This window comes from Tachyglossus aculeatus, chromosome 16 (assembly GCF_015852505.1).
Source record: "Tachyglossus aculeatus isolate mTacAcu1 chromosome 16, mTacAcu1.pri, whole genome shotgun sequence".
NCBI lineage: Eukaryota > Metazoa > Chordata > Mammalia > Monotremata > Tachyglossidae > Tachyglossus > Tachyglossus aculeatus.
Window position 1 is genome coordinate 201,857 of NC_052081.1, and position 19,357 is coordinate 221,213.

General features: G+C 50.7%; 1 protein-coding gene across 1 annotated transcript in view; it reads right to left on the minus strand.

Annotated features, from left to right (window-relative positions):
- MAN1A2 (mannosidase alpha class 1A member 2) overlaps window positions 1-19,357 on the minus strand; it is a 63,681-nt gene extending 44,324 nt beyond the window's left edge. The window contains exon 1 of the mRNA XM_038757690.1: window positions 18,689-19,357. Coding sequence (XP_038613618.1) covers window positions 18,689-18,996 — 308 coding nt within the window. The 5' untranslated portion in view covers window positions 18,997-19,357. The remainder of the gene's footprint in view (window positions 1-18,688) is intronic.

Below are 19,357 nucleotides of genomic sequence, written 5' to 3' on the forward strand. Positions count from 1 at the left end.
GCTTAGTACAGTGCTCTGCACATAGTAAGTGCTCAATTAATACAAACGATTAATTGGGCCCTGCAAAGTGGACTGGAAGTGACTTTGACCTTGGCCTCAATCAATTATATTTATTGAGCGCTTACTGTGTGCAGAGCACTGTACTAAGCACTTGGGAGAGTACAGTATAACAGACACATTCCCAGTCCACAACGACCTTTCAGTCTAGAGGGGGGGTCTGAGTCACCTCCCTAGTGCTATTTCAATGCCAACAGTATTCACTGAGCACCTGCCTTGTATTTCTTGCTCCTCCTTGATTGCCCCGGGACTGCTGGGATCTGAAGTCCCGGAAGTCAGAGAACAGTCACCCATGGTGGAACTGCCACCCACACGCCAAAGTGCTCCACTCCCCACCGATGCCAGACCCACTGTGGTCTGAGAGCAGCCCTGCCCTGGGTTAGACCTGCTGGTGGCCGGTCTCCCCTCAAATCAATCCACTCTCACAGACTGTAAGACGGCCTTGTCCAGCACAGCCATCTCTTCCCCGGTACTCACAGCAGGGAGAGTTGCCGAAGATTGATGCTGGCTGGCATCCCCAGAGGCTCGACCTCAAATATGTGTGTTTCCTTACTCTCCAGGAAAAGCCTTCTTGAGTTTCATTGTTTCACCCGACACCCCATTTAGGATCCCTATTGATTTCGGCAGGCTCTTCCCAGCCCAGTTAGCATAGACTAGACTGGCTCCTCTTTCTTCCCTCCCACTGCCAACTGGGAGAGGAAGAAACTGAATTCCTGCAGCCAGAGAGAGGAGAAGGAGCCAGAGCGGGGAGTCAGTCAGCCAGCCACTTGGCCTGGCATTGTTCCCACCCTGGCTGTCTGGTCCAGGCATGGAAGAGGAGGCTTGGAACCAGCCCGCCCCATTCCCCCACCACCGGCTGGGAAAGGAGACCCCCTTCCCCCCGCCCCCGTCACGCCCCACACCCTCTCCCCCCAATCCACATTTGCAAGGAGACTGGCAGTGGAGCATGGTGGGGGTGGGAAGACGGCTACCTTAGTGCTGCCCGCTGCCCTACCAGGAGCTGGACTCCAGGACCCACCCAGAGAAGGCAGGCTGCCCCACAGTGGCCTCTGACTGTTGGAACTGTGTGAGCTCAACTGCACTTGTCTTTCTCACTGTTACTGGGTCACTTGAAGCTTTATTCATTGTTCACTGAGCCTTTTTCCATTGGTATCATTTGCCTCCCCACTCCACCCACAACCCGCCCCACCCCACCTTCCCCACACCCGTTTTAGATTACAGGCTCCAGGAAGGTGAGGACTGTGCCTGTTAATAACCCAAGACCTGGTACAGTGCTTGGCACAATATAGTGCGCTTTAATGAACACCGTCCTGATAAGGTCAACTCATTAGTCACCCTGAAGACTCACCGAAAGATAAATGATGCATTATCCCCTCTATGTATTCATTTATTTGTTCATTTTTGGCTTATTTTGTTATCATCTGGATCTAAGGTATTCCTTTGTCTCCCATTGTCTGGGGCTGTCTGGAGGTCAGAGACCACATCTTCTCCTTTCACAGTCTGGCCCCAAGCACACGGGTCAGATGCTGTGGATAGTGACTGGTTCCTTCTCCGGAAGTTAAATCATTGTCGAGTCTCACAGTCTTTCTTAAACACTCTCACTGGACTTGATTGTCCTCTAAGGGGACTCATGTTCTCTTCTATGAATGCAAGGAGATTGCATCGTGCACATAAATCTCACTAGGCTGGGACCCTAAGCTGAATCAATTCAGCCTCAGCTTCGATGCCCACTGCTCCTTCTGGGGCCAGTGAAATCCACCCTGCCCCCTGCCCCTTTAACCCATTCCTTGGAAGGAACCCATGTCTGCATAGGCCCAGCAACCAGAAGCCACACACGGGATTCTGACACGGCTGACCATGCCATCGCCACTGTGACCACCCCATGGGGAGCTGAGGGACTGTGAGGAATGTTCTCTCCTAATAATAACAATAATAATAATTGTGGTTTTTATGCACTTACTATATGCCAGGCACTCTACTAAGCACTGGGGTGGATACAAGCAAATCAGATTGGACACAGCCCCTGTCCCATGTGGGGATCACAGTCTCAATCCCCATTTTACAGGTGAGGTAACTGAGACCTAGAGAAGTGACTTGCCCAAGGTTACACAGCAGACAAGTGACGGAGCTGGAATTAGAACCCATGACCTTCTGGCTCCCAGGCCAGTGCTCTATCCATGACACCATCTCTCCGGGCTGCCGGATCCGACAACTGGCCGTTCCCACCATAGGGAAGCTGGCTGTCCAGAAAAATCTCACCCCACACAGAAGGCAAGTTTCCCATTGATGAAGACATGACACGTGAGGATTGCTCTCACTCCAGGCTTCCTATCGAAAGACATCTCAGAGCGTGCTAGCAGGCAATCTCATTTGAAGCGCACAGCCGGTTACAAGCAATTATCTCGTATCCTGGTGTAATAGCACTACACAATTTTTAAATGGAAATACAATTAGGGAACAGAAAGGGACAAAGCTAAGTTAATGGAAAACTTGACTATTTCTCTGATTTCAACAAAGCCTACCCATTTCCTACTAAGCAGGAACACGGGTCCTACTCTCATTTTTAACCTGCCTTGATCCAGTCTAACTGGTGTCAGCTCCAACTGGAGTTCTCCCACGGCTGACAGAATGAGCCTTGGAAGCACACTGAAAAGTACTAGACTGACTATCAATCATTGGCCTACCCCAGGGAGAGCAAAAAGAAGGTGGAATTTGCTTTTGGAGAACACAGGGCTTGCCCTCCCGGCTAAGTAATTCCATAAGCAAGAGGACTGCACTTTGGGGAAATGCGTTAACCGTTTCAACCACAAGGGATCACCTGGAAATCACCATTCCCTCCCTGTGGCTTAAAAAATTTACCCTTCCCACAAAGCTGTAGCCAGTTGAAGCCGTTTGCTCTAGACTTTCAGCTCATTGTGGGCAGGGAATGTGTCCGGCTCTGCCACTTCATTCAACTGTATTTATTGAGCTCTTACTGTGTGCAAAGCCACTTGACTGCTGTGTGGCCTTGGGTAAGTCACTTCACTTCTCTGTGCCTCAGTTACCTCATCTGTAAAATGGGGACTGAGACTGTAAGCCCCACGTGGGACAGGGACTGTCCAATTCGATTTGTTTGGATCCACCCCAGCACTTAGTACAGTCCATGAACCATAGTAAATGCTTATCAGATACCACAATTATTATTATTATTCTTATTATTGCTCTGCACACAGTAAGCGCTCAGTAAATATGATTGATTGACTGAATTGTCAACTGCAAACTGGTCAGGGACTGGGCCCTCTGGTCCCACTCTAAAAATCCTGGGATGATAATGACAACAACAGGAGTACTACTAATGGTAGTTCTCAAGCACTTACTGGGTGGGAGCGCTGGGAAAGGCAACCCAGATGAGCAGCAGGCAGATTCCCTGGCTCTCTCCAGTTCTCCATTTCCTCTCCAGGAAAGGCATCCTGCTTGCCTCCCTAAAACACCACACTTCCGTTCTATTATTTATGTGTCATCTTGTGTCACCTGGAATTCCTATTTTTTTATGGTATTTGTTAAGTGTTTACCATGTGCCAGGCACTGGACTAAGCACTGGGGTAGATGAAAGCTAAACTCCTCACTATTGGCTTCAAAGCTCTCCAACACCTTGTCCCCTCCTACCTCACCTCCCTTCTCTCCTTCTAAAGCCCAGCCTGCACACTCCGCTCCTCTGCCGCTAACCTCCTCACTGTGCCTCATTCTCCACTGTCCCGCCATCGACCCCTGGCCCACAACCTACCTCTGGCCTGGAATGCCCTCCATCCTCACATCTGCCAAACTAGCACACTTCGTCCCTTCAGGGCCCTACTGAAAGCTCACCTCTCCCCAGGAAGTACAGTGCTAAGCACTTAGTACAGTGCTAAGCGCTTAGTACAGTGCTCTGCACACAGTAAGTGCTCAATAAATACGATTGAATGAATGAAGCCTTCCCAGACTAAGCGTCCCTTTTCTTCTGCTCCTCCTCCCCTACCTATCGCTCCTACTCTCTCCCTCTGCTCTACCCCCTCCCCGCCCCACAGCACTTGTGTATATATGTACATATTTATTATTCTGTTTATTTTATTAACGATGTGTATTTATCTATAATTCTATGTATTAATATTGATGCTATTGATGCCGGTCTTTTGTTTTGTTGTCTGTCTCCCCCCTTCTAGACTGTGAGCCCATTATTGGGTAGGGATTGTCTCTGTTGCCGAATTGTTCTTCCTGAGCACTTAGTACCGTGCTCTGCACACAGTAAGCGCTCAAAGTGCTTAGTACAGTGCTCTGCACACAGTAAGTGCTCAATAAATACAGTTGAATGAATGAATAACAATAATAATAATGGCATTTATTAAGCGCTTACTATGTGCAAAGCACTGTTCTAAGCGCTGGGGAGGTTACAAGGTGATCAGGTTGTCCCACGGGGGGACTCACAGTCTTCATCCCCATTTTACAGATGAGGTAACTGAGGCCTAGAGAAGTGAAGTGACTTGCCCAAAGTCACACAGCTGACAATTGGCGGAGCTGGGATTAGAACCCATAACCTCTGACTCCAAAGCCCAGGCTTTTTCCACTGAGCCACGCTGCTTCTCTATAAACACAACTCAATGAATGAATGAATAAGGTTGAACACAGTGCATCAGACTCTAAGATCCTTGAGGGTGGGGACCGGGTCGTTAACTTTTGTTGTCTGTACAAGGGCCTACTGCACAGAGTAGGGCAGCAGAGTCAAGTCACCACTGGAGTGGAGAGACACAGGAGGCAGGGAGGCCAGCGAGGAGACTGATGCAGTAGTCAAGGCTGGAGAGGATAAGTGCTTGGTTCTGCAAAGGAGCAGTTTGGATGGAGAGGAAAGGGCGGATTTTAGTAATGCTGTGAAGAACTGACAGGATTTGGTGACAGACTGAATATGTGGGTTGCATGAGGGAGATGAGTCGAGGAAAATCCCAAGGTTACAGAGGGAGAGGATAGTGGTGTTGGCTACAGTGACGGAGAAGGCAGGGGAAGGGAAGGGTTTGGGTGGGAAGATGAGCAGCTCTGTTTTGGGCACGTTAAGCTGGAGGTGTCTGTGGGACAACCAGGTAGAGAGATCCTGAAGGCAGGAGGAAATGTGAGAGTGCAGAGAAGGAGAAAGATCACGGTTGGTGACGGAGATTTGGGAATCATCTGCATAGAGATGGTAGTAGAAGCCATGGGAGTAAATGAGTTCTCCAAGGGAGTGGGTGGAAATGGAGAACAGAAGGCAACTCAGAACCTAGCCTTGGGAAACTCCCACGGTCAAAGGCTGAGAGGCAGAGGAGGAGACAGAGTAAGAGACTAGGAGGAAGAAGCTAGAGAGATGATAGGAGATCCAGGAGAGGATAGAGGTTGTATAATGCTTCCGGAGAAGGGGGTGGTCCATGGTGTCAAAAGCAGATGAGAGGTCGAGGAGGATTACGATGGAATAGAGGCTGTTGGATTTAGCCAGAAAGAAAACACTGGTCATCTTAGAGAGGGATGTTTCAGTGGAGCAAAGAAAGAGGAAGGCAGATTGCAGGGGGTCAGTGGGTATGGACACATTTTATGGTGGAAAGAAGGTAGGAAATCAATGAACCCCTTCTAGACTGTGAGCCCATTGTTGGGTAAGGACCGTCTCTATATGTTGCCAACCTGTACTTCCTAAGTGCTTAGTACAGTGCTCTGCACACAGTAAGCGCTCAATAAATACAATTGATTGAATGAATGAATGAATGCCTTGGGAAGCAGAATCAATCAATCAATCAATCGTATTTATTGAGCACTTACTGTGTGCAGAGCACTGTACTAAGCACTTGGGAAGTACAAGGTGGCAACATATAGAGACAGTCCCTACCCAACAGTGGGCTCACAGTCTAAAAGTCAGAACACCAGGGGTGTTAATGGGCAGGTGGAGAAAAGCTGGCAGCTGGAAGGCCTGTAGTTTATCTGCCCTTTCTCACTGCCCCTGGGCCGTTTATCCTGCTGATCGGCACTGAGCTGTACTGAGCGGCACTGGTCTCCGGCACTGGTCTCCGGGGCTCTGGGCCTCAGAGCAAAGAGGCCTCAGGTTGGAGGACACTGCCGCAGGAGGACTGGGAGGCAGAATCCAGGATCGTCTGAGTACCTCTCTTGCACACCGTGTAAGGTGAAAACCTAGCAGGGCACCCTTTCTGTCCCCCTGCCAGGTTGGGGAGCATTGCTCAGACCCCCTCGGGGTTGGGGGGAGGAGGGGGAAGGTGTGTCCCACCACCAGCGGAACCTAGTTGAGTTTTTTTAATCCTCCAGCCAAATCGTTTTAGGTGGCAAGAGCATCCTTTCTTGGTGTGGGGGATGGGACGTTTCACTGCACCAGAGGGCGTATGACAGGTAGCAGGAGTCTGTTCAACCACAGACCCATGCTGTGTCATCCTCTGTCCCGGGAACTGGCCCTCTTTGCCTTGGCATCTCCTAGAGAGGCTTCTATGCCTAATTCACTCTTCCCGATGGTACCAACGGAAAGCATGAGCCCCAAGTCCAGGCCCCTTATCGAGGATGCCCCCTGGGCCAATGGAAATGGGTAGATTTGGGCACAGTGCAGGTCTCCATAGGAGGAGGGAGCAGAGCCTCAACAGAATGATCTGAAATCTTCACTCCCCAAGTCAACTGAGATTTTTAGCAAAATGCAGAGCCAGTAGGCTGCTGCTGCTGTGATACAGAAAGAGGCTCCAGCTTTTGGAATGTTTAAATTTGGGGCCAGTGAAGGTTAGCTTGTCCCTGAGGAAGAGCCAAAGCAGCCCCTGTTTGGGCCCTCCTGGGCCAGGCAGCCTCCAGTTCAGCATCTTTCAAGGAAGCACCTTGCTTGGGGCCTCGAGGGCATCGGGCCCAGGCCCAGGCCCAGACCTGGCCCAACCAGGCTCTCTTCCTCACCTCCTGGTAACCCAGAGGCCATGAACATATCTGCCCCAACAACAGGTTAGAGAAGGAGCGTGGCCTACTGGATGGAGCAAGGGCCTGGAAATCGGAAGGACCTGGGTTCTATTCCTGGCTCCGCCATGTGCCTGCAGTGAGACCTTGGGCATATCAATTAACTTCTCTGTACCCGTTACCTCATCTGTACAATGGAGATCAAGACTGTCACTCCAACCTAATTAATCTGTATCTACCCCATGTTTAGTACAATGCCTGGCACCGTTTAGTAAGTGCTTAACAAATGCCGCTATTAAAAAAAAATACAGGTTCATGGCTCAGTGATTTTGTTAACCTTTTGGGAGAATATCGCTTAGTACAGTGCTCTGCACACAGTAAGCACTCAATAAATACGATTGAATGAATGAATGAATCGCTCATTCGGCCCAAAAAAAAAGGGAAATGAAGAGAAAGGGGGGATTGGGTTTTAAACCAAAAGTACCGGCAAAATGAGTCCCACAGAGGTTAGTTGGCAACACACCTCAGAGTCCGGTGCCCAGTGTCTGAGCCCAGAAAGATGTCTGAACTGCCAGCGAATCAATCAATCAACCAATGGTATTATTGAGGGCTTATTGTGTGCAGAGCATTGTACTAAGTGCAATACAACAGAGTACAATAAACGGAGTTGGCAGAGTCAGTTCCCGGTTCACAAGCAGCTTACAGTCTAGAGGGAGAGACGGAAGTTCAAAGTAATTATAGATGGGTATGTATGTAAGTGCTGTGGGGCTGCTGCAAGTGGAGTATCAAAGTCCTTACGGAATAATAATAATAATTTTGGTATTTGTTAATCGCTTACTATGTGCCAAGAACTGTTCTAATAAATAAACTGAATAAAGACCCAAGTGCCTACGGGATGCCGAAAGGAGGGCTTAGACAAGGAAGTTAGGCGCATTCAACACAGAGACCAAAAATAAGGCTTTTTCTTGAGGACAACAGGAAAAATAGCAGAGAAGGAAACCGAAGCTTGGCATTCAGGGGGTAGTGATCTCAAGCCCTCCTCCCCTACCCCACCATGGCTTCACTCAGGGCCCAAGTGAAATGATCCTCGTTCAGGCCACCAGGAAGGGAGGGGGCTGGGAGTCGGGGGTGGGGGAGAAGAATTCTTGGCCTTTGCTCATTTAGGCTCAACAATGCGATAAGCACATGAAAAGCGGGGCCTCAAGGGAGAAGCAGGAGCAACATCTGGGCTGGGCCAATGCAGGCCTGCTGAGCAGGAACTTTTTATCTGGAGAACAGAAAGGGTTTTTAAAAAAGAATTTGAGACCCCAGAGCAAGCTTGGAGTTTGTCCTGCAATGCCGGGCTCTCTCAACCATCAGAACAATGTCTTGCTGACCATGGGAATGAACAAACTTTCATATCCAGAAAGGCTCACAATAGTAATAATAATGATGGTATTTGTTAAGCGCTTACTACATGCCAAGGGCTGTTCCAAGCGCTGGGGGGGATACAGGGTAATCAGGTTGTCCCACTTGGGGCTCCCAGTCTTAATCCCCATTTTACAGATGAGGGAACTGAGGCACAGAGAAGTGAAGTGGCTTGCCCAAAGTCACAGAGCTGACAAGTGGCAGAGCCAGGATTAGAACCCATGACCTTTGACTCCCAAGTCCATGCTCTTTCCACTGAGTCACGCTGCTTCCCATGGCCATTCAAATTTCATAACAGTAATTTGGGCACATATTAAGCACGGTGTGCTACCCGCTGGGCTAGACACAAGATCATCAGACCGGACACAGTCCCAGTCCCACAGGAGGCCTACTCCCTATTATCCCCATTTTTACAATCATGGAAGCCTATGAGAGGTAGACTCAGTGACATGAGAGGGGTGGTTCAATGACATGTCTAAGGTCACAGAGAAGGTCAGGAGTAGAGTTCGACCAAGAACAGAACCCGGCCCTCCAGACCCCCAGGCCCGTGCTCTTTCCACGAGGCCAAGCCGCCTCCCAGCCACTTCCCCCATCCCCCTGCCCACCCCTGCAGGAGAGGAGGTGGGCAGAAGCCCATTCTCCCAGCATCTCCCAGGAGGCCTTCCCAGACTGAGCCCCCTCCTTCCTCTCCCCCTCCTCCCCCTCTCCATACACATTTATTACTCTATTTATTTATTTTACTTGTACATTTCTATGTATTTTATTTTGTTAATATGTTTGGTTTTGTTCTCTGTCTCCCCCTTCTAGACTGTGAGCCCACTGTTGGGTAGGGACTGTCTCTATATGTTGCCAACTTGTACTTCCCAAGCGCTTAGTACAGTGCTCTGAACACAGTAAGTGCTCAATAAATACGATTGATTGATTGATCCAGCTTCAGCTGCTGACAGGCCATTCATTTTTAAAAAGCATTCAATCATTTTGGCCCAGATACAAATATGATCCAAACTTGATGCCCATTAGAAAAGGGATATAACCCAAGTCCCCAGGCCCTGGCCGGCAGCTCGGTGGATCTCGCCCCAGGGGCGGGCACCCCAAGCCCAGTCAGGCATGTGCCAAGCCCAGACGCTTAGCAGTATCCAGAGGGGCAGAGCTGCAGCGGCCTCCTGATCCCCAGGGAGGCTGCATTGCTCCATGGGGTCTATCAGGGAACAGCCAGGTTGGGGCGGGACAGGAACAATCTCCCCAGGCTTCTGGGGTGGGGGTGGGGGGCCCAGGGAGGGCATCCTAGATAATCCAAGCACGAGATACAGGATCCCCAGGCCTGGGACCACTGCGGACATCGAGGCTCTTCAGGCTGGGGAGGCGGGGACTGCTCCAACCTAAGGGCCCCGAGGATCTGACGGGTAAGGCAGGAGATGGGAATGGACAAGCTGGTCCCAAACGAGAGGCCGATGAGTCCCAGAGAAATAGGCAACTGAGGCAATGGCTGAAGGGGCGGCACGGCTGGAAAGGTGGTGATGTGGAGGAGGGGTGGAAATCAAGGAAGGCCTCGTGGAGGAGGTGACCCTTTTACTTTGGCCAGAGAAAGGTTTTCCTTAAGCAATTTTGGGAACCGTCCAGCAATCACTGCTTAAAAAGCAAGACTCCGTTGTTTGCGAACCCAGGGTAGATCACACCTTTTCTTCTCACCGAACCACAATTGGCCATATGTAGGGGTTTATGAACCGATAAATAAATAACACTTCCCCGACCCCACAATTTTATTTTCGAATAGAACATTTTACAGGAAGAAGGCAGGCAATCAAAGGCCACATCTTTTTGCTCACCAAACATCTCCAGGAGATGCCAAGTGAATGCAGAAACAAAGCAACGTACAAACTTTTGAAACAAGGTTTGAGGTTGGAAACCTCCGCCAAGTCCTTCAGCAATATTACTGCAGTGAGGCCTTGTGAAGAGAGCACGGGGCTGGGAGTCCTGAGACCTGGAGTAATCCTGGCTCTGCCTGTGCCCTGCTGCAGGACCTCGGGCGAGTCATTTCACTGGGCTTCAGGTCTCTCCTCTGTAAAATGGGGCTTCAAAACCCGTTCTCCCTCTCTCCTATACAGTGAACTCTATTACGCCCCATTTGATGGTCTGGCATTTAGTCCAGCGCTTGGCACAGTGCTTGGCCCTCGATATGTACTTCATTAGGGCTTCACAAATACCTTCATGATTGTAAACACTACTGAGTGCTGAGCACTGTCCGGAGAGCCGGAAAGAGGAGAAGAGATAAGAAGTAAAAGCCCAGGCCCTGCAGCGAATGCCTCCCCTGCTGCTTAATAAATGCCATCATTATTATTATTATTATTATTACCTGGCTTTGACCCCGGTCTTGGAAGCACCAAAGAGGGGATCCCCAGGTACAGCCTCTCCACCCAGCCCCACCCTGGACCCCTTTTGGCAGGAGCCTAGCCCCCGCCCCCTTCCCCAGCCCATCTCCCCCCCACACACACCCCTGAGCCGCAGTATGGAAGTGCATCCTCCCCACCACAGGGCTTCGCTCCTACCTCAGCAGTGGGCAGGCTCTAACCAGCTGTCTACATGTTTTGTTTTGTTGTCTTTCTCCCCCTTCTAGACTATGAGCCCGTTGTTGGGTAGGGACCGTCTCTATATGTTGCCAACTTGTACTCCCCAAATGCTTAATACAGTGCTCTGCACACAGTAAGCACTCAATAAATACGATTGAATGAATGAATGAACCACACGCTTTCACATGTCAGCGCTCACAAGGGCACAAGACACCACCGCTGGATGAGACCAACCGATGGGGCAGCTCCTGGCTGATACTCTGCGCAGTGGCTTGGCAACCTCGCTTTACTTGGGATGGCAGACCGTGGTGGCAGCCCCAGAGAGTAAGGAGCTCAAATCTTTGTTCTAGCGGGAGGCCTCTGGGGTTGAGAAAGAAGAATCCTGGCCTTTACACAAGGCAAGCAAAAACCGACCAGAGGGGGTGACTATCTGATGTTTCATAGATTCAGGAGTAGGGAGATTCAGAGGAAAAAAAATACATTTTAAATGTGCCAAACTTTCCAGCCACCCCCTTCCAAAATACACGTCGTGCCTTCCAGAAACCACTGGCTCGGGGACTGGCCTCAACCTGGGGAGGTGCCACTGACTTTCCAACCCGGACTGCACGGGCCAGGCCTGCTCTCCGAGGAGGGAGTCCCTGTAAAAAAAAGCCCACTGCCTGCTTGAAGTCCACCCCTTCTTGGGGCAGGTCACCACAACCTTCAGGCCCTAGACCACCAGGGAGGCTGCTGGGACGCTGGGATGGCTTGGAGCGGCTGCTCCGGTGGCTCTGGCGTCCTGAGGCTGGGAACGCCCAGTGGACAGGCCCAGCCCAGTTTTCCTGGATGGACAGGATGACGACAACAACACCGTCAGTGGGATCCACACTGCGCCGTGGACCGATGTTTTGGATGTTTGAGCCGTGGATCCAGCCTCTGAGCCCCACCCATCCCAACCAGGACAAACTCACAGGACTGAAGCCACCCCGGCTTCCTAATGCCAGAGGGCGGGCCCTAGATGGAGCCCCCAAGGGAACCCCAGCAGCCCCCATGGTCCAGGTGGGAAAACAGGGAGAAAGGGACAGCTCTGGGCTGCCAAAACGTCAGGCAAAACCATCAGGCTGGCAGGTTCCTGGGGCAATTAGACTGTAAGCTCCTCGAGGGCAGGAAATGTATCTGCCCACTCGTATTGTCAGCGGTCAGTACAGTGCTCTGCATATAGTAAGCGCTCTGATGATGAAAAGTGAGGCCACAACTTCTTGGCAAAACCACCTTCCATGGTGGTACATCATGGGGTGAACCAGGTGGGGTGCAGAAGTCCTAGCAGCAACAGCCCCAGCAGCTGCCCCAACAGCCGTAATCCTAGCAGCAGCAACAACAGCCCCGGCCTCATTTTCCTGTAGAGAATGTCACAGTCTGGGCAGTGCTAGCAATCGGTCAGTAGCATGTATTGAGTGCTGTCTGTAAGCAGAAACACTCGACTGAGTGCTTAGAAGTCACCAGAAAATGACGTGATGGTCAAGATTATTATTGGGGTGTCAAGCGCTTACTTTGGATCAAGCACAGTTCTAAGCACTGAGGTAGATACAAGCTAATCAGATCAGACACAGTCCCTGTCCCACATGAGACTCGGAGTTCAAGTCGGAGGGAGAAGAGGTTTTGAACCTCCATTTTACAGATGAGGAAACTGAGGCACAGAGAAGCAAAGTGATTTGTCCAAGGTCACACGGCAGGCAACTGGCAGGGCCGGGATTAGAACCCAGGTCTTAAAACTCCCAGGCCCGTGCTCTTTCCATTACGCCAAGCTGCCTGTAAGTGACCTGTGACTTGCTAGTCTTGAATGAACCAGGGTGCTGCTAATGGGAACGATGACGTGCGAGTAAAGGGGGTTTAACAAGACTACGAAGAAGAAACGGAGGCCTCTACTTGTTTCTTCTGTCCCTTCCAAGTGAAAATTAAAAGCACAAACCATAAAGCATACAAAGACTCTACTTTATGAAACAAGCACAATTTTATAACTGAGTTAAGTCAATCTTCTAAGCGTGTCTGTTGGTTGTGTGAAGTTCTCCTCAATAACCATGAAACAGATGATTATTCCCTGTGCTGGCTGTTCTGGGTGAATATTCCTATTTCCAGCAGTGGGTGGGCAGGGAGGTGGGCACCCTAAAGCACAGCATGTGGTTGTGGTGTGCTGCCAAGACACACAGAGGGAAACCCTTCCTTCCCCTCCCGTCCCCGAGGATCCCCCCGGGAGTGTTGGCAGGGCCGGTACCGGCAAAGGAGCACCTCATGGCGTCCCCCCGGGACTGCCCATGCTCGCCTGAGCAAGGGGGGCTGGCCCACATGCAGAGAGGTGTCCCCATGGCACCTCATTGGCTCCTACACCTTCCCTCCCTTCTCAGGAGCCATGTGGAGCGAGGGAGCGGAAGATGCCAGGGAGTGGGCGGAGAGGAGCCCAGCGCTCCCGCTGGGGATGGCTGCTGGGCTGGGGGAGGCCGGCAGGGCAGGATAGCACGGAGCCGGGGGTCGGGGGGAGCCAACTACCGGGACCAGGTGCAGGGAGGGAGAAGGTCCATCGGAGGGCAAGGAGGGGAGCCCTACTGAGCCTGAGGTCTCGGCGCGGGGCGCTCCCCAGCTGGAACTTCTTAACTGGAGCTCGGCTGCAGGGGTGTGAAAGGCTCTGCTCAGGAGGGCCGGCTAGCTGTGTGATGGGACCCTGGCTCGGCTTGCCACAAGCATCTGTCACGCTACTCTGCAGGTGTGCAGGGGGTGCATGCTCCTCCCTGCAGCAAATCCAGCACTTTGGATGGAACCACGTGGCTCTGGACGTTCCCTGGGGGCCCTCTCGGGTGAGCAGGGCAATGCCCTGGACTCAGTGGGCCCCTGAGGGGGCTGAGAGAGCTAATGCCCCTCCTCAAATGTCTACTTTCTCCCGGAAGGAGCTTTATTTTCTGGGAGAATATCATCAACCTAGAGGTTGTTTTCGGACTCTGATTTTATAAATAATTGGAGAGGGAGCTGTTTGTGTATTTTATTCAAAAAAAGCATAAACCGTTGAACGGCAGCATCTAAGACCCTGAAATGTCAATCATCAAAAAGAAAAATAAGCTCCGCCCAATAGAACATATGCACCGCCCAACTGACTTGGTGATAAGAAAGATGTCAAACAAACTATGAAACTCAACCCAAGTTGGGCCTTCATCCCTGCGAACCAGTGGTGGGCCTGGCTCACTGCCTGGAACATTCTAAGTGCACAACAGCTAACTCAAAAGGGTTAAATGCCCACACGGTGCTTGACACTCATCGCGGTTTATAAGAATTCAACTCAGTTATAAAGCAAATTAGACCTAAGGCCTGCGTGTGATGGTTTACAAACATCCAGACGGAGCCCTATGCGATCTAAAAAGGACATTCCATTCCTTTCCTCCTTCCCTCCCCCACCCCAGTTGACGACATATTTTCCAACAGTCAAAATGCATGGACCACAAAAGTAGGAGCTACAGAGAATAGCAGTAGCAATCTGAGCAGCAGTAGTAGCAATAGCAGCAGCAGCACTTATTCAGCATCCCCTTGATCAATCAATCAATCGTATTTATTGAGCGCTTACTATGTGCAGAGCACTGTACTAAGCGCTTGGGAAGTACAAATTGGCAACACATAGAGACAGTCCCTACCCAACAGTGGGCTCACAGTCTAAAAGGGGGAGACAGAGAACAGAACCAAACATACCAACAAAATAAAATAAATAGGATAGAAATGTACAAGTAAAATAAATGAGTAATAAATATGTACAACCATATATACATATATACAGGTGCTGTGGGGAAGGGAAGGAGGTAAGACGGGGGGATGGAGAGGGGGCACTTGATGCAGTGCACTGTACTTGTGGATAGCCAAGTGACACTTCCCTTGCCCACAAAAGGCTCACACTAACAGAGGCGATAGACATAAATATATGTACCATATTACCAAAAGAAATACACCGAACACACGTGTATACAAAGAAGCAGAGTGGACTGAAACCACGTGTCTCGGAGTCAGATGACCTGGGTTCTAATCCTGCATGTGCCACTTGCCCGCTGTGGGACCTCACGCAAGTCACTTAACTTCTCCGGCTCTCACTTGCCTCATCTGTCAAATGGGGATTCGATATCTGTTCTCGCTCCTCAGACTGGAAGCCCTGTGAAGGGCAGGGACCGTGTCAGACCAGAAGACCTCGGGTCTATCCCAGCACTCTGTCGCTGTGACGCAAAATGGGCAAGAGGAGGAGCCAGCTCGGCTCTCCGGACTTCCAGCCCCGCTCTCTTTCCACGTGGCTTTATGCAGATAGTGAAGTGTTGAGAAGGACACCACCATCTCGGACTTCTAGAATGGGGAGGACCGTCGGATCGTCACCAGAGATGGGAAAGTTGTGGGGCTGTGGGGGGGGGAGGAGTGGGCTTGGGGGAAAAATGAAGAGTTCCGCTTTAAACATGTCAGAGAGAACCAAACATCACCTGGGCCTTCCAAAAACAGACTGAATTTTTGCTTGAGAAAATTCACAACCAACCTGAAATGGGGAAGAGTTGGCAACGGGCAAACTAAATGAGGCAGCCATCCACAGTTAAATCAAGTTTATGAACAACATGAAATGAGCAAGGTGAAAACTGCACAAGTAAACTTCAAGCTCTCCACTTTAGCCAAAGTTTAAGAGTACGTGGCTGCATACATACTTATCGCTGTAGTGTTGACAAACTAGATCGTCCACATTGAAAACCAGTTGGAATATGACAGATTCCAAAGGACTTGTTTGCGCTGATGTCATACCAGCAGCACACAGTCAGGAAAGCCTTCAAATGATAAAGCTAATATTCAGTTATTTGCCACAGCTCGCACAAACAAGAGGTGAGAGGGGTGCGAGTGCTGTAGTACTTAATAATAATAATGATGGCATTTGTTAAGCGCTTACTATGTGCAAAGCACTGTTCTAAGCGCTGGGGAGGATACAAGGTGATCAGGTTGCCCCACGCGGGGCTCACAGTCTTAATCCTCATTTTCCAATGAGCAGCGTGGCGCACTGGAAAGAGCCCAGGCTTGGGAGTCAGAGGTCATGGTTTCTAATCCCGGCTCTGCCATTTGTCAGCTGTGTGACTTTGGGCAAGTCACTTGACTTCTCTGTGCCTCAGTTCCCTCATCTGTAAAATGGGGATTAAGACTGTGAGCCCCACATGGGACAACCTGATCACCTTGTATCCCCCCCCCCAGCGCTTAAACAGTGCTTTGCACACAGTAAGTGCTCAACAAATGCCATTATTAATTAAATTAAAAAATTTTTTAGGAATGTCAAGCTTGCCGCTTGGGCCACACCACTGCTACCTGCTACTAAGTACTCAAGCGCTTAGTACAGTGCTCTGCACATAGTAAGCGCTCAATAAATACGATTGATGATGCTACCTTTTCATACTCTAGGTCTTTCCTGGACAAGATATTATCGTGAGAAGGAGTGTGCGAATCTCAGAAGAAACTGATAAGGGGCTCAACACTAACTCTGGAGCAAACACATACCCCTGGTGAAGAAGCTGCCTCAGCCAGCAGGGAGTGGGTTACACCAGTGGTCCAGTAATTGCAAAACTGCCCTGTTCACTTAGGCTATGAGAAAACACACGGAAACTTGCATTCTTCTAGCTTTTCTAATAAGAGTAACTTCTTACTTGGAGCTTTCCCGAGTCAAACTAAAGTCTTTGCCAAGGCAAAAACCAGCCCCCAAACTCTGAAAATAGAGTTCAAAAGTGGATAGCTTTTAGATTCCTGGACAACAACAAAGCCTTGTGGTGGTGAGGATTCAATTCTTTGGAAACACTTGACAGGAAATGCCAAGTACCAATTTCGCTACCTTGAGCTTTCGATTAATAAAATTAATTGTGCATCCATTTTACCCTAAGAACTGGGAAAGTGCTGACAGAGTGGGTCATTCAAGTGGCTCGGATTAAAGTTAGACCAGTTTGAAGAACGTATTAGGGACTCTGGCTCATTCAAGGAGACCAGAATTGGAGTGTGGCTCAGTGGAAAGAGCCCAGGCTTTGGAGTCAGAGGTCATGGGTTCAAATCTCGGCTCCGCCAATTGTCAGGTGGGTGACTTTGGGCAAGTCACTTCACTTCTCTGTGCCCCAGTTACCTCATCTGGAAAATGGGATGAAGACTGTGAGCACCCCGTGGGACAACCTGATCACCTTGTAACCTCCCCAGCGCTTAGAACAGTACTTTGCACATAGTAAATGCTTAATAAATACTATCATTATTATTATGAATGTACCAAACTAATGAACCACAACAAACAAGACTGTGTCCAACCTAATTAGCTAATATCTAACCCAGCACCTAGCACAGTGCCTAACGAATACATTAAAAACAACAAATGAAGCGTCAAAAACTCAAAAGGGGATAAATGTGAAATTTGATTGATCTGATTCTCGTTCTTCAGTGACTGCACATGCGCAACTGTTTTCTTGCACCCGGTTATTGAATTATTTCACACAGAGATGGGCAATCTGACCTTTACGCTAAAATAAAAAAACTCTGATCTGAATCCAACAGACACGCAAACTACTAATCCATGACTTTTAAGATGTTTTCCTCTCTCAGAGGTGAAAAGTGATCTTCCTTGAACCTTGGCTGCTACTTTTGCTCTCTGCTTGGACAGAGCTTAGCACATAGTAAGCGCTTAACACATACCATAATTATCTACTTGAGGAGTTTATATGTAGTACAACAAAAAGATTGAGAACATAACCCCACTGTAATGGAAAAGACCAAGAGAATAACTACACAAAGCCAACGTGGTGACCAAACTTGGCCACCTGGCTTACACCGCTACTATAATCAATCATATTTGAGCACTTACTGTGTCCAGCGCGCTCTAAGCGCTTGATTCCCATGGAACCATGTTGTTCCATGTCTGAAACAGCCACCGACCTCTGTGTCAATGCTCACACAAGGACCATTGGTCCTCTCCTATCCCATGAGTGTTCAAGCGCTTAGTACAGTGCTCTGCACACAGTAAACGCTCAATAAATATGATTGATGATGAGTGTTCATACCGGTGTAGACGCTCCCTGCTACCCCATCAGTGCTCCTAAGAGCGTGGATCTCCCCACGCCCCACGTGTCAGTGCTCACACCAGTGTGGACGCCCCCTCCTCCTCCCGCATCAGTGCTCATACCGGTGTCGACCCCCCCACCCCAAATCGGTGCCTTCCCCGAGCCAGGGCCCAGGACCCACGTGGCTGACAATAATAATAATAACGATGGCATTTATTAAGCGCTTACTATGTGCTAAGCACTGTTCGAAGTGCTGGGGAGGTTACAAGGGGATCAGGTTGTCCCACGGGGGGCTCCCAGTCTTAATCCCCATCCCGACCCTGCCACATGTCTGCTGTGTGACCTTGGGCGAGTCACTTAACTTCTCTGAGCCTCAGTTACCTCATCTGTAAAATGGGGATTAAGACTGTGAACCCCCCATGGAACAACCTGATCACTCTGTATCCCCCCCAGTGCTTAGAACAGTGCTTTGCACATAGTAAGCGCTTAACAAATGCCCACATTGTTATTATTTTACAGATGAGGTAACTGAGGCCCAGAGAAGTTAAGTGACTTACGCAAGGTCACACAGCAGACATTTGGCGGAGCCGGGATTCGAACCCCTGACCTCTGACTCCAAAGCCCGGGCTCTTTCCACCGAGCCACGCCGTTTCCAGGGCCCTCCCCCCCCCCCCCCAAACTGGTGCTCACCCCTACCTGTGCCTCTGCTCGTCGTGTCCCGGCCCGTGGATGAGGAAGCCCGCCGAGTTTTTGCCCCCTTTGCCGGCATCCACGTGGGGAATCAACACGTCCTCTAAGCCCAGGTCGAAGCGTCTGTGCTTGGAAGAGTCGGGGAGGAAGAAAAAGGCCCCAAAACACAGGGTGATGAAGGCACTGAGGATGAGGAGCAGGATGAACTTCTCGGAGAGCCTCAGGGTGGCCCTGTGATGGGGGAAGGCGGGCGGCCCCAGGCTCAGGGCGGGGATTCTGCGGCCGGACAGGGGCAGCAGCGCGGGGGTGGTCATGGTCGGCTGGACGGAGAAATAACGGGCCCGTGGCCCCCGGCCCCCGGCCCCCGGCCCCCGGCCCCCGGCCCGGGCCTAGGCCAGGGTCATCTTCGGGCCGGGAACGGCGGCCCTCCTGCGCCCGCACAAACCTCGGTCCGGTCGGGCCGGATGGGGTCGGACGGGGCCGGGCCGGTTCAGGCGAAAAGCCTCGGCTTGGCTTCTCCCCGCGGGGCGCCGGGGAAGGGGAGCCCGCGACCCCGGGACCGGCTGCTGCTGCTGCTGCTGCTGCCGCTGCGGCGGGGCCTTGGAGGGGCTCGCTGCCTCCTGTCCGGCAGGGACCCGAGGAGAAGGAGGAGGCGGCGGCGGCGGCGGCGGCGGC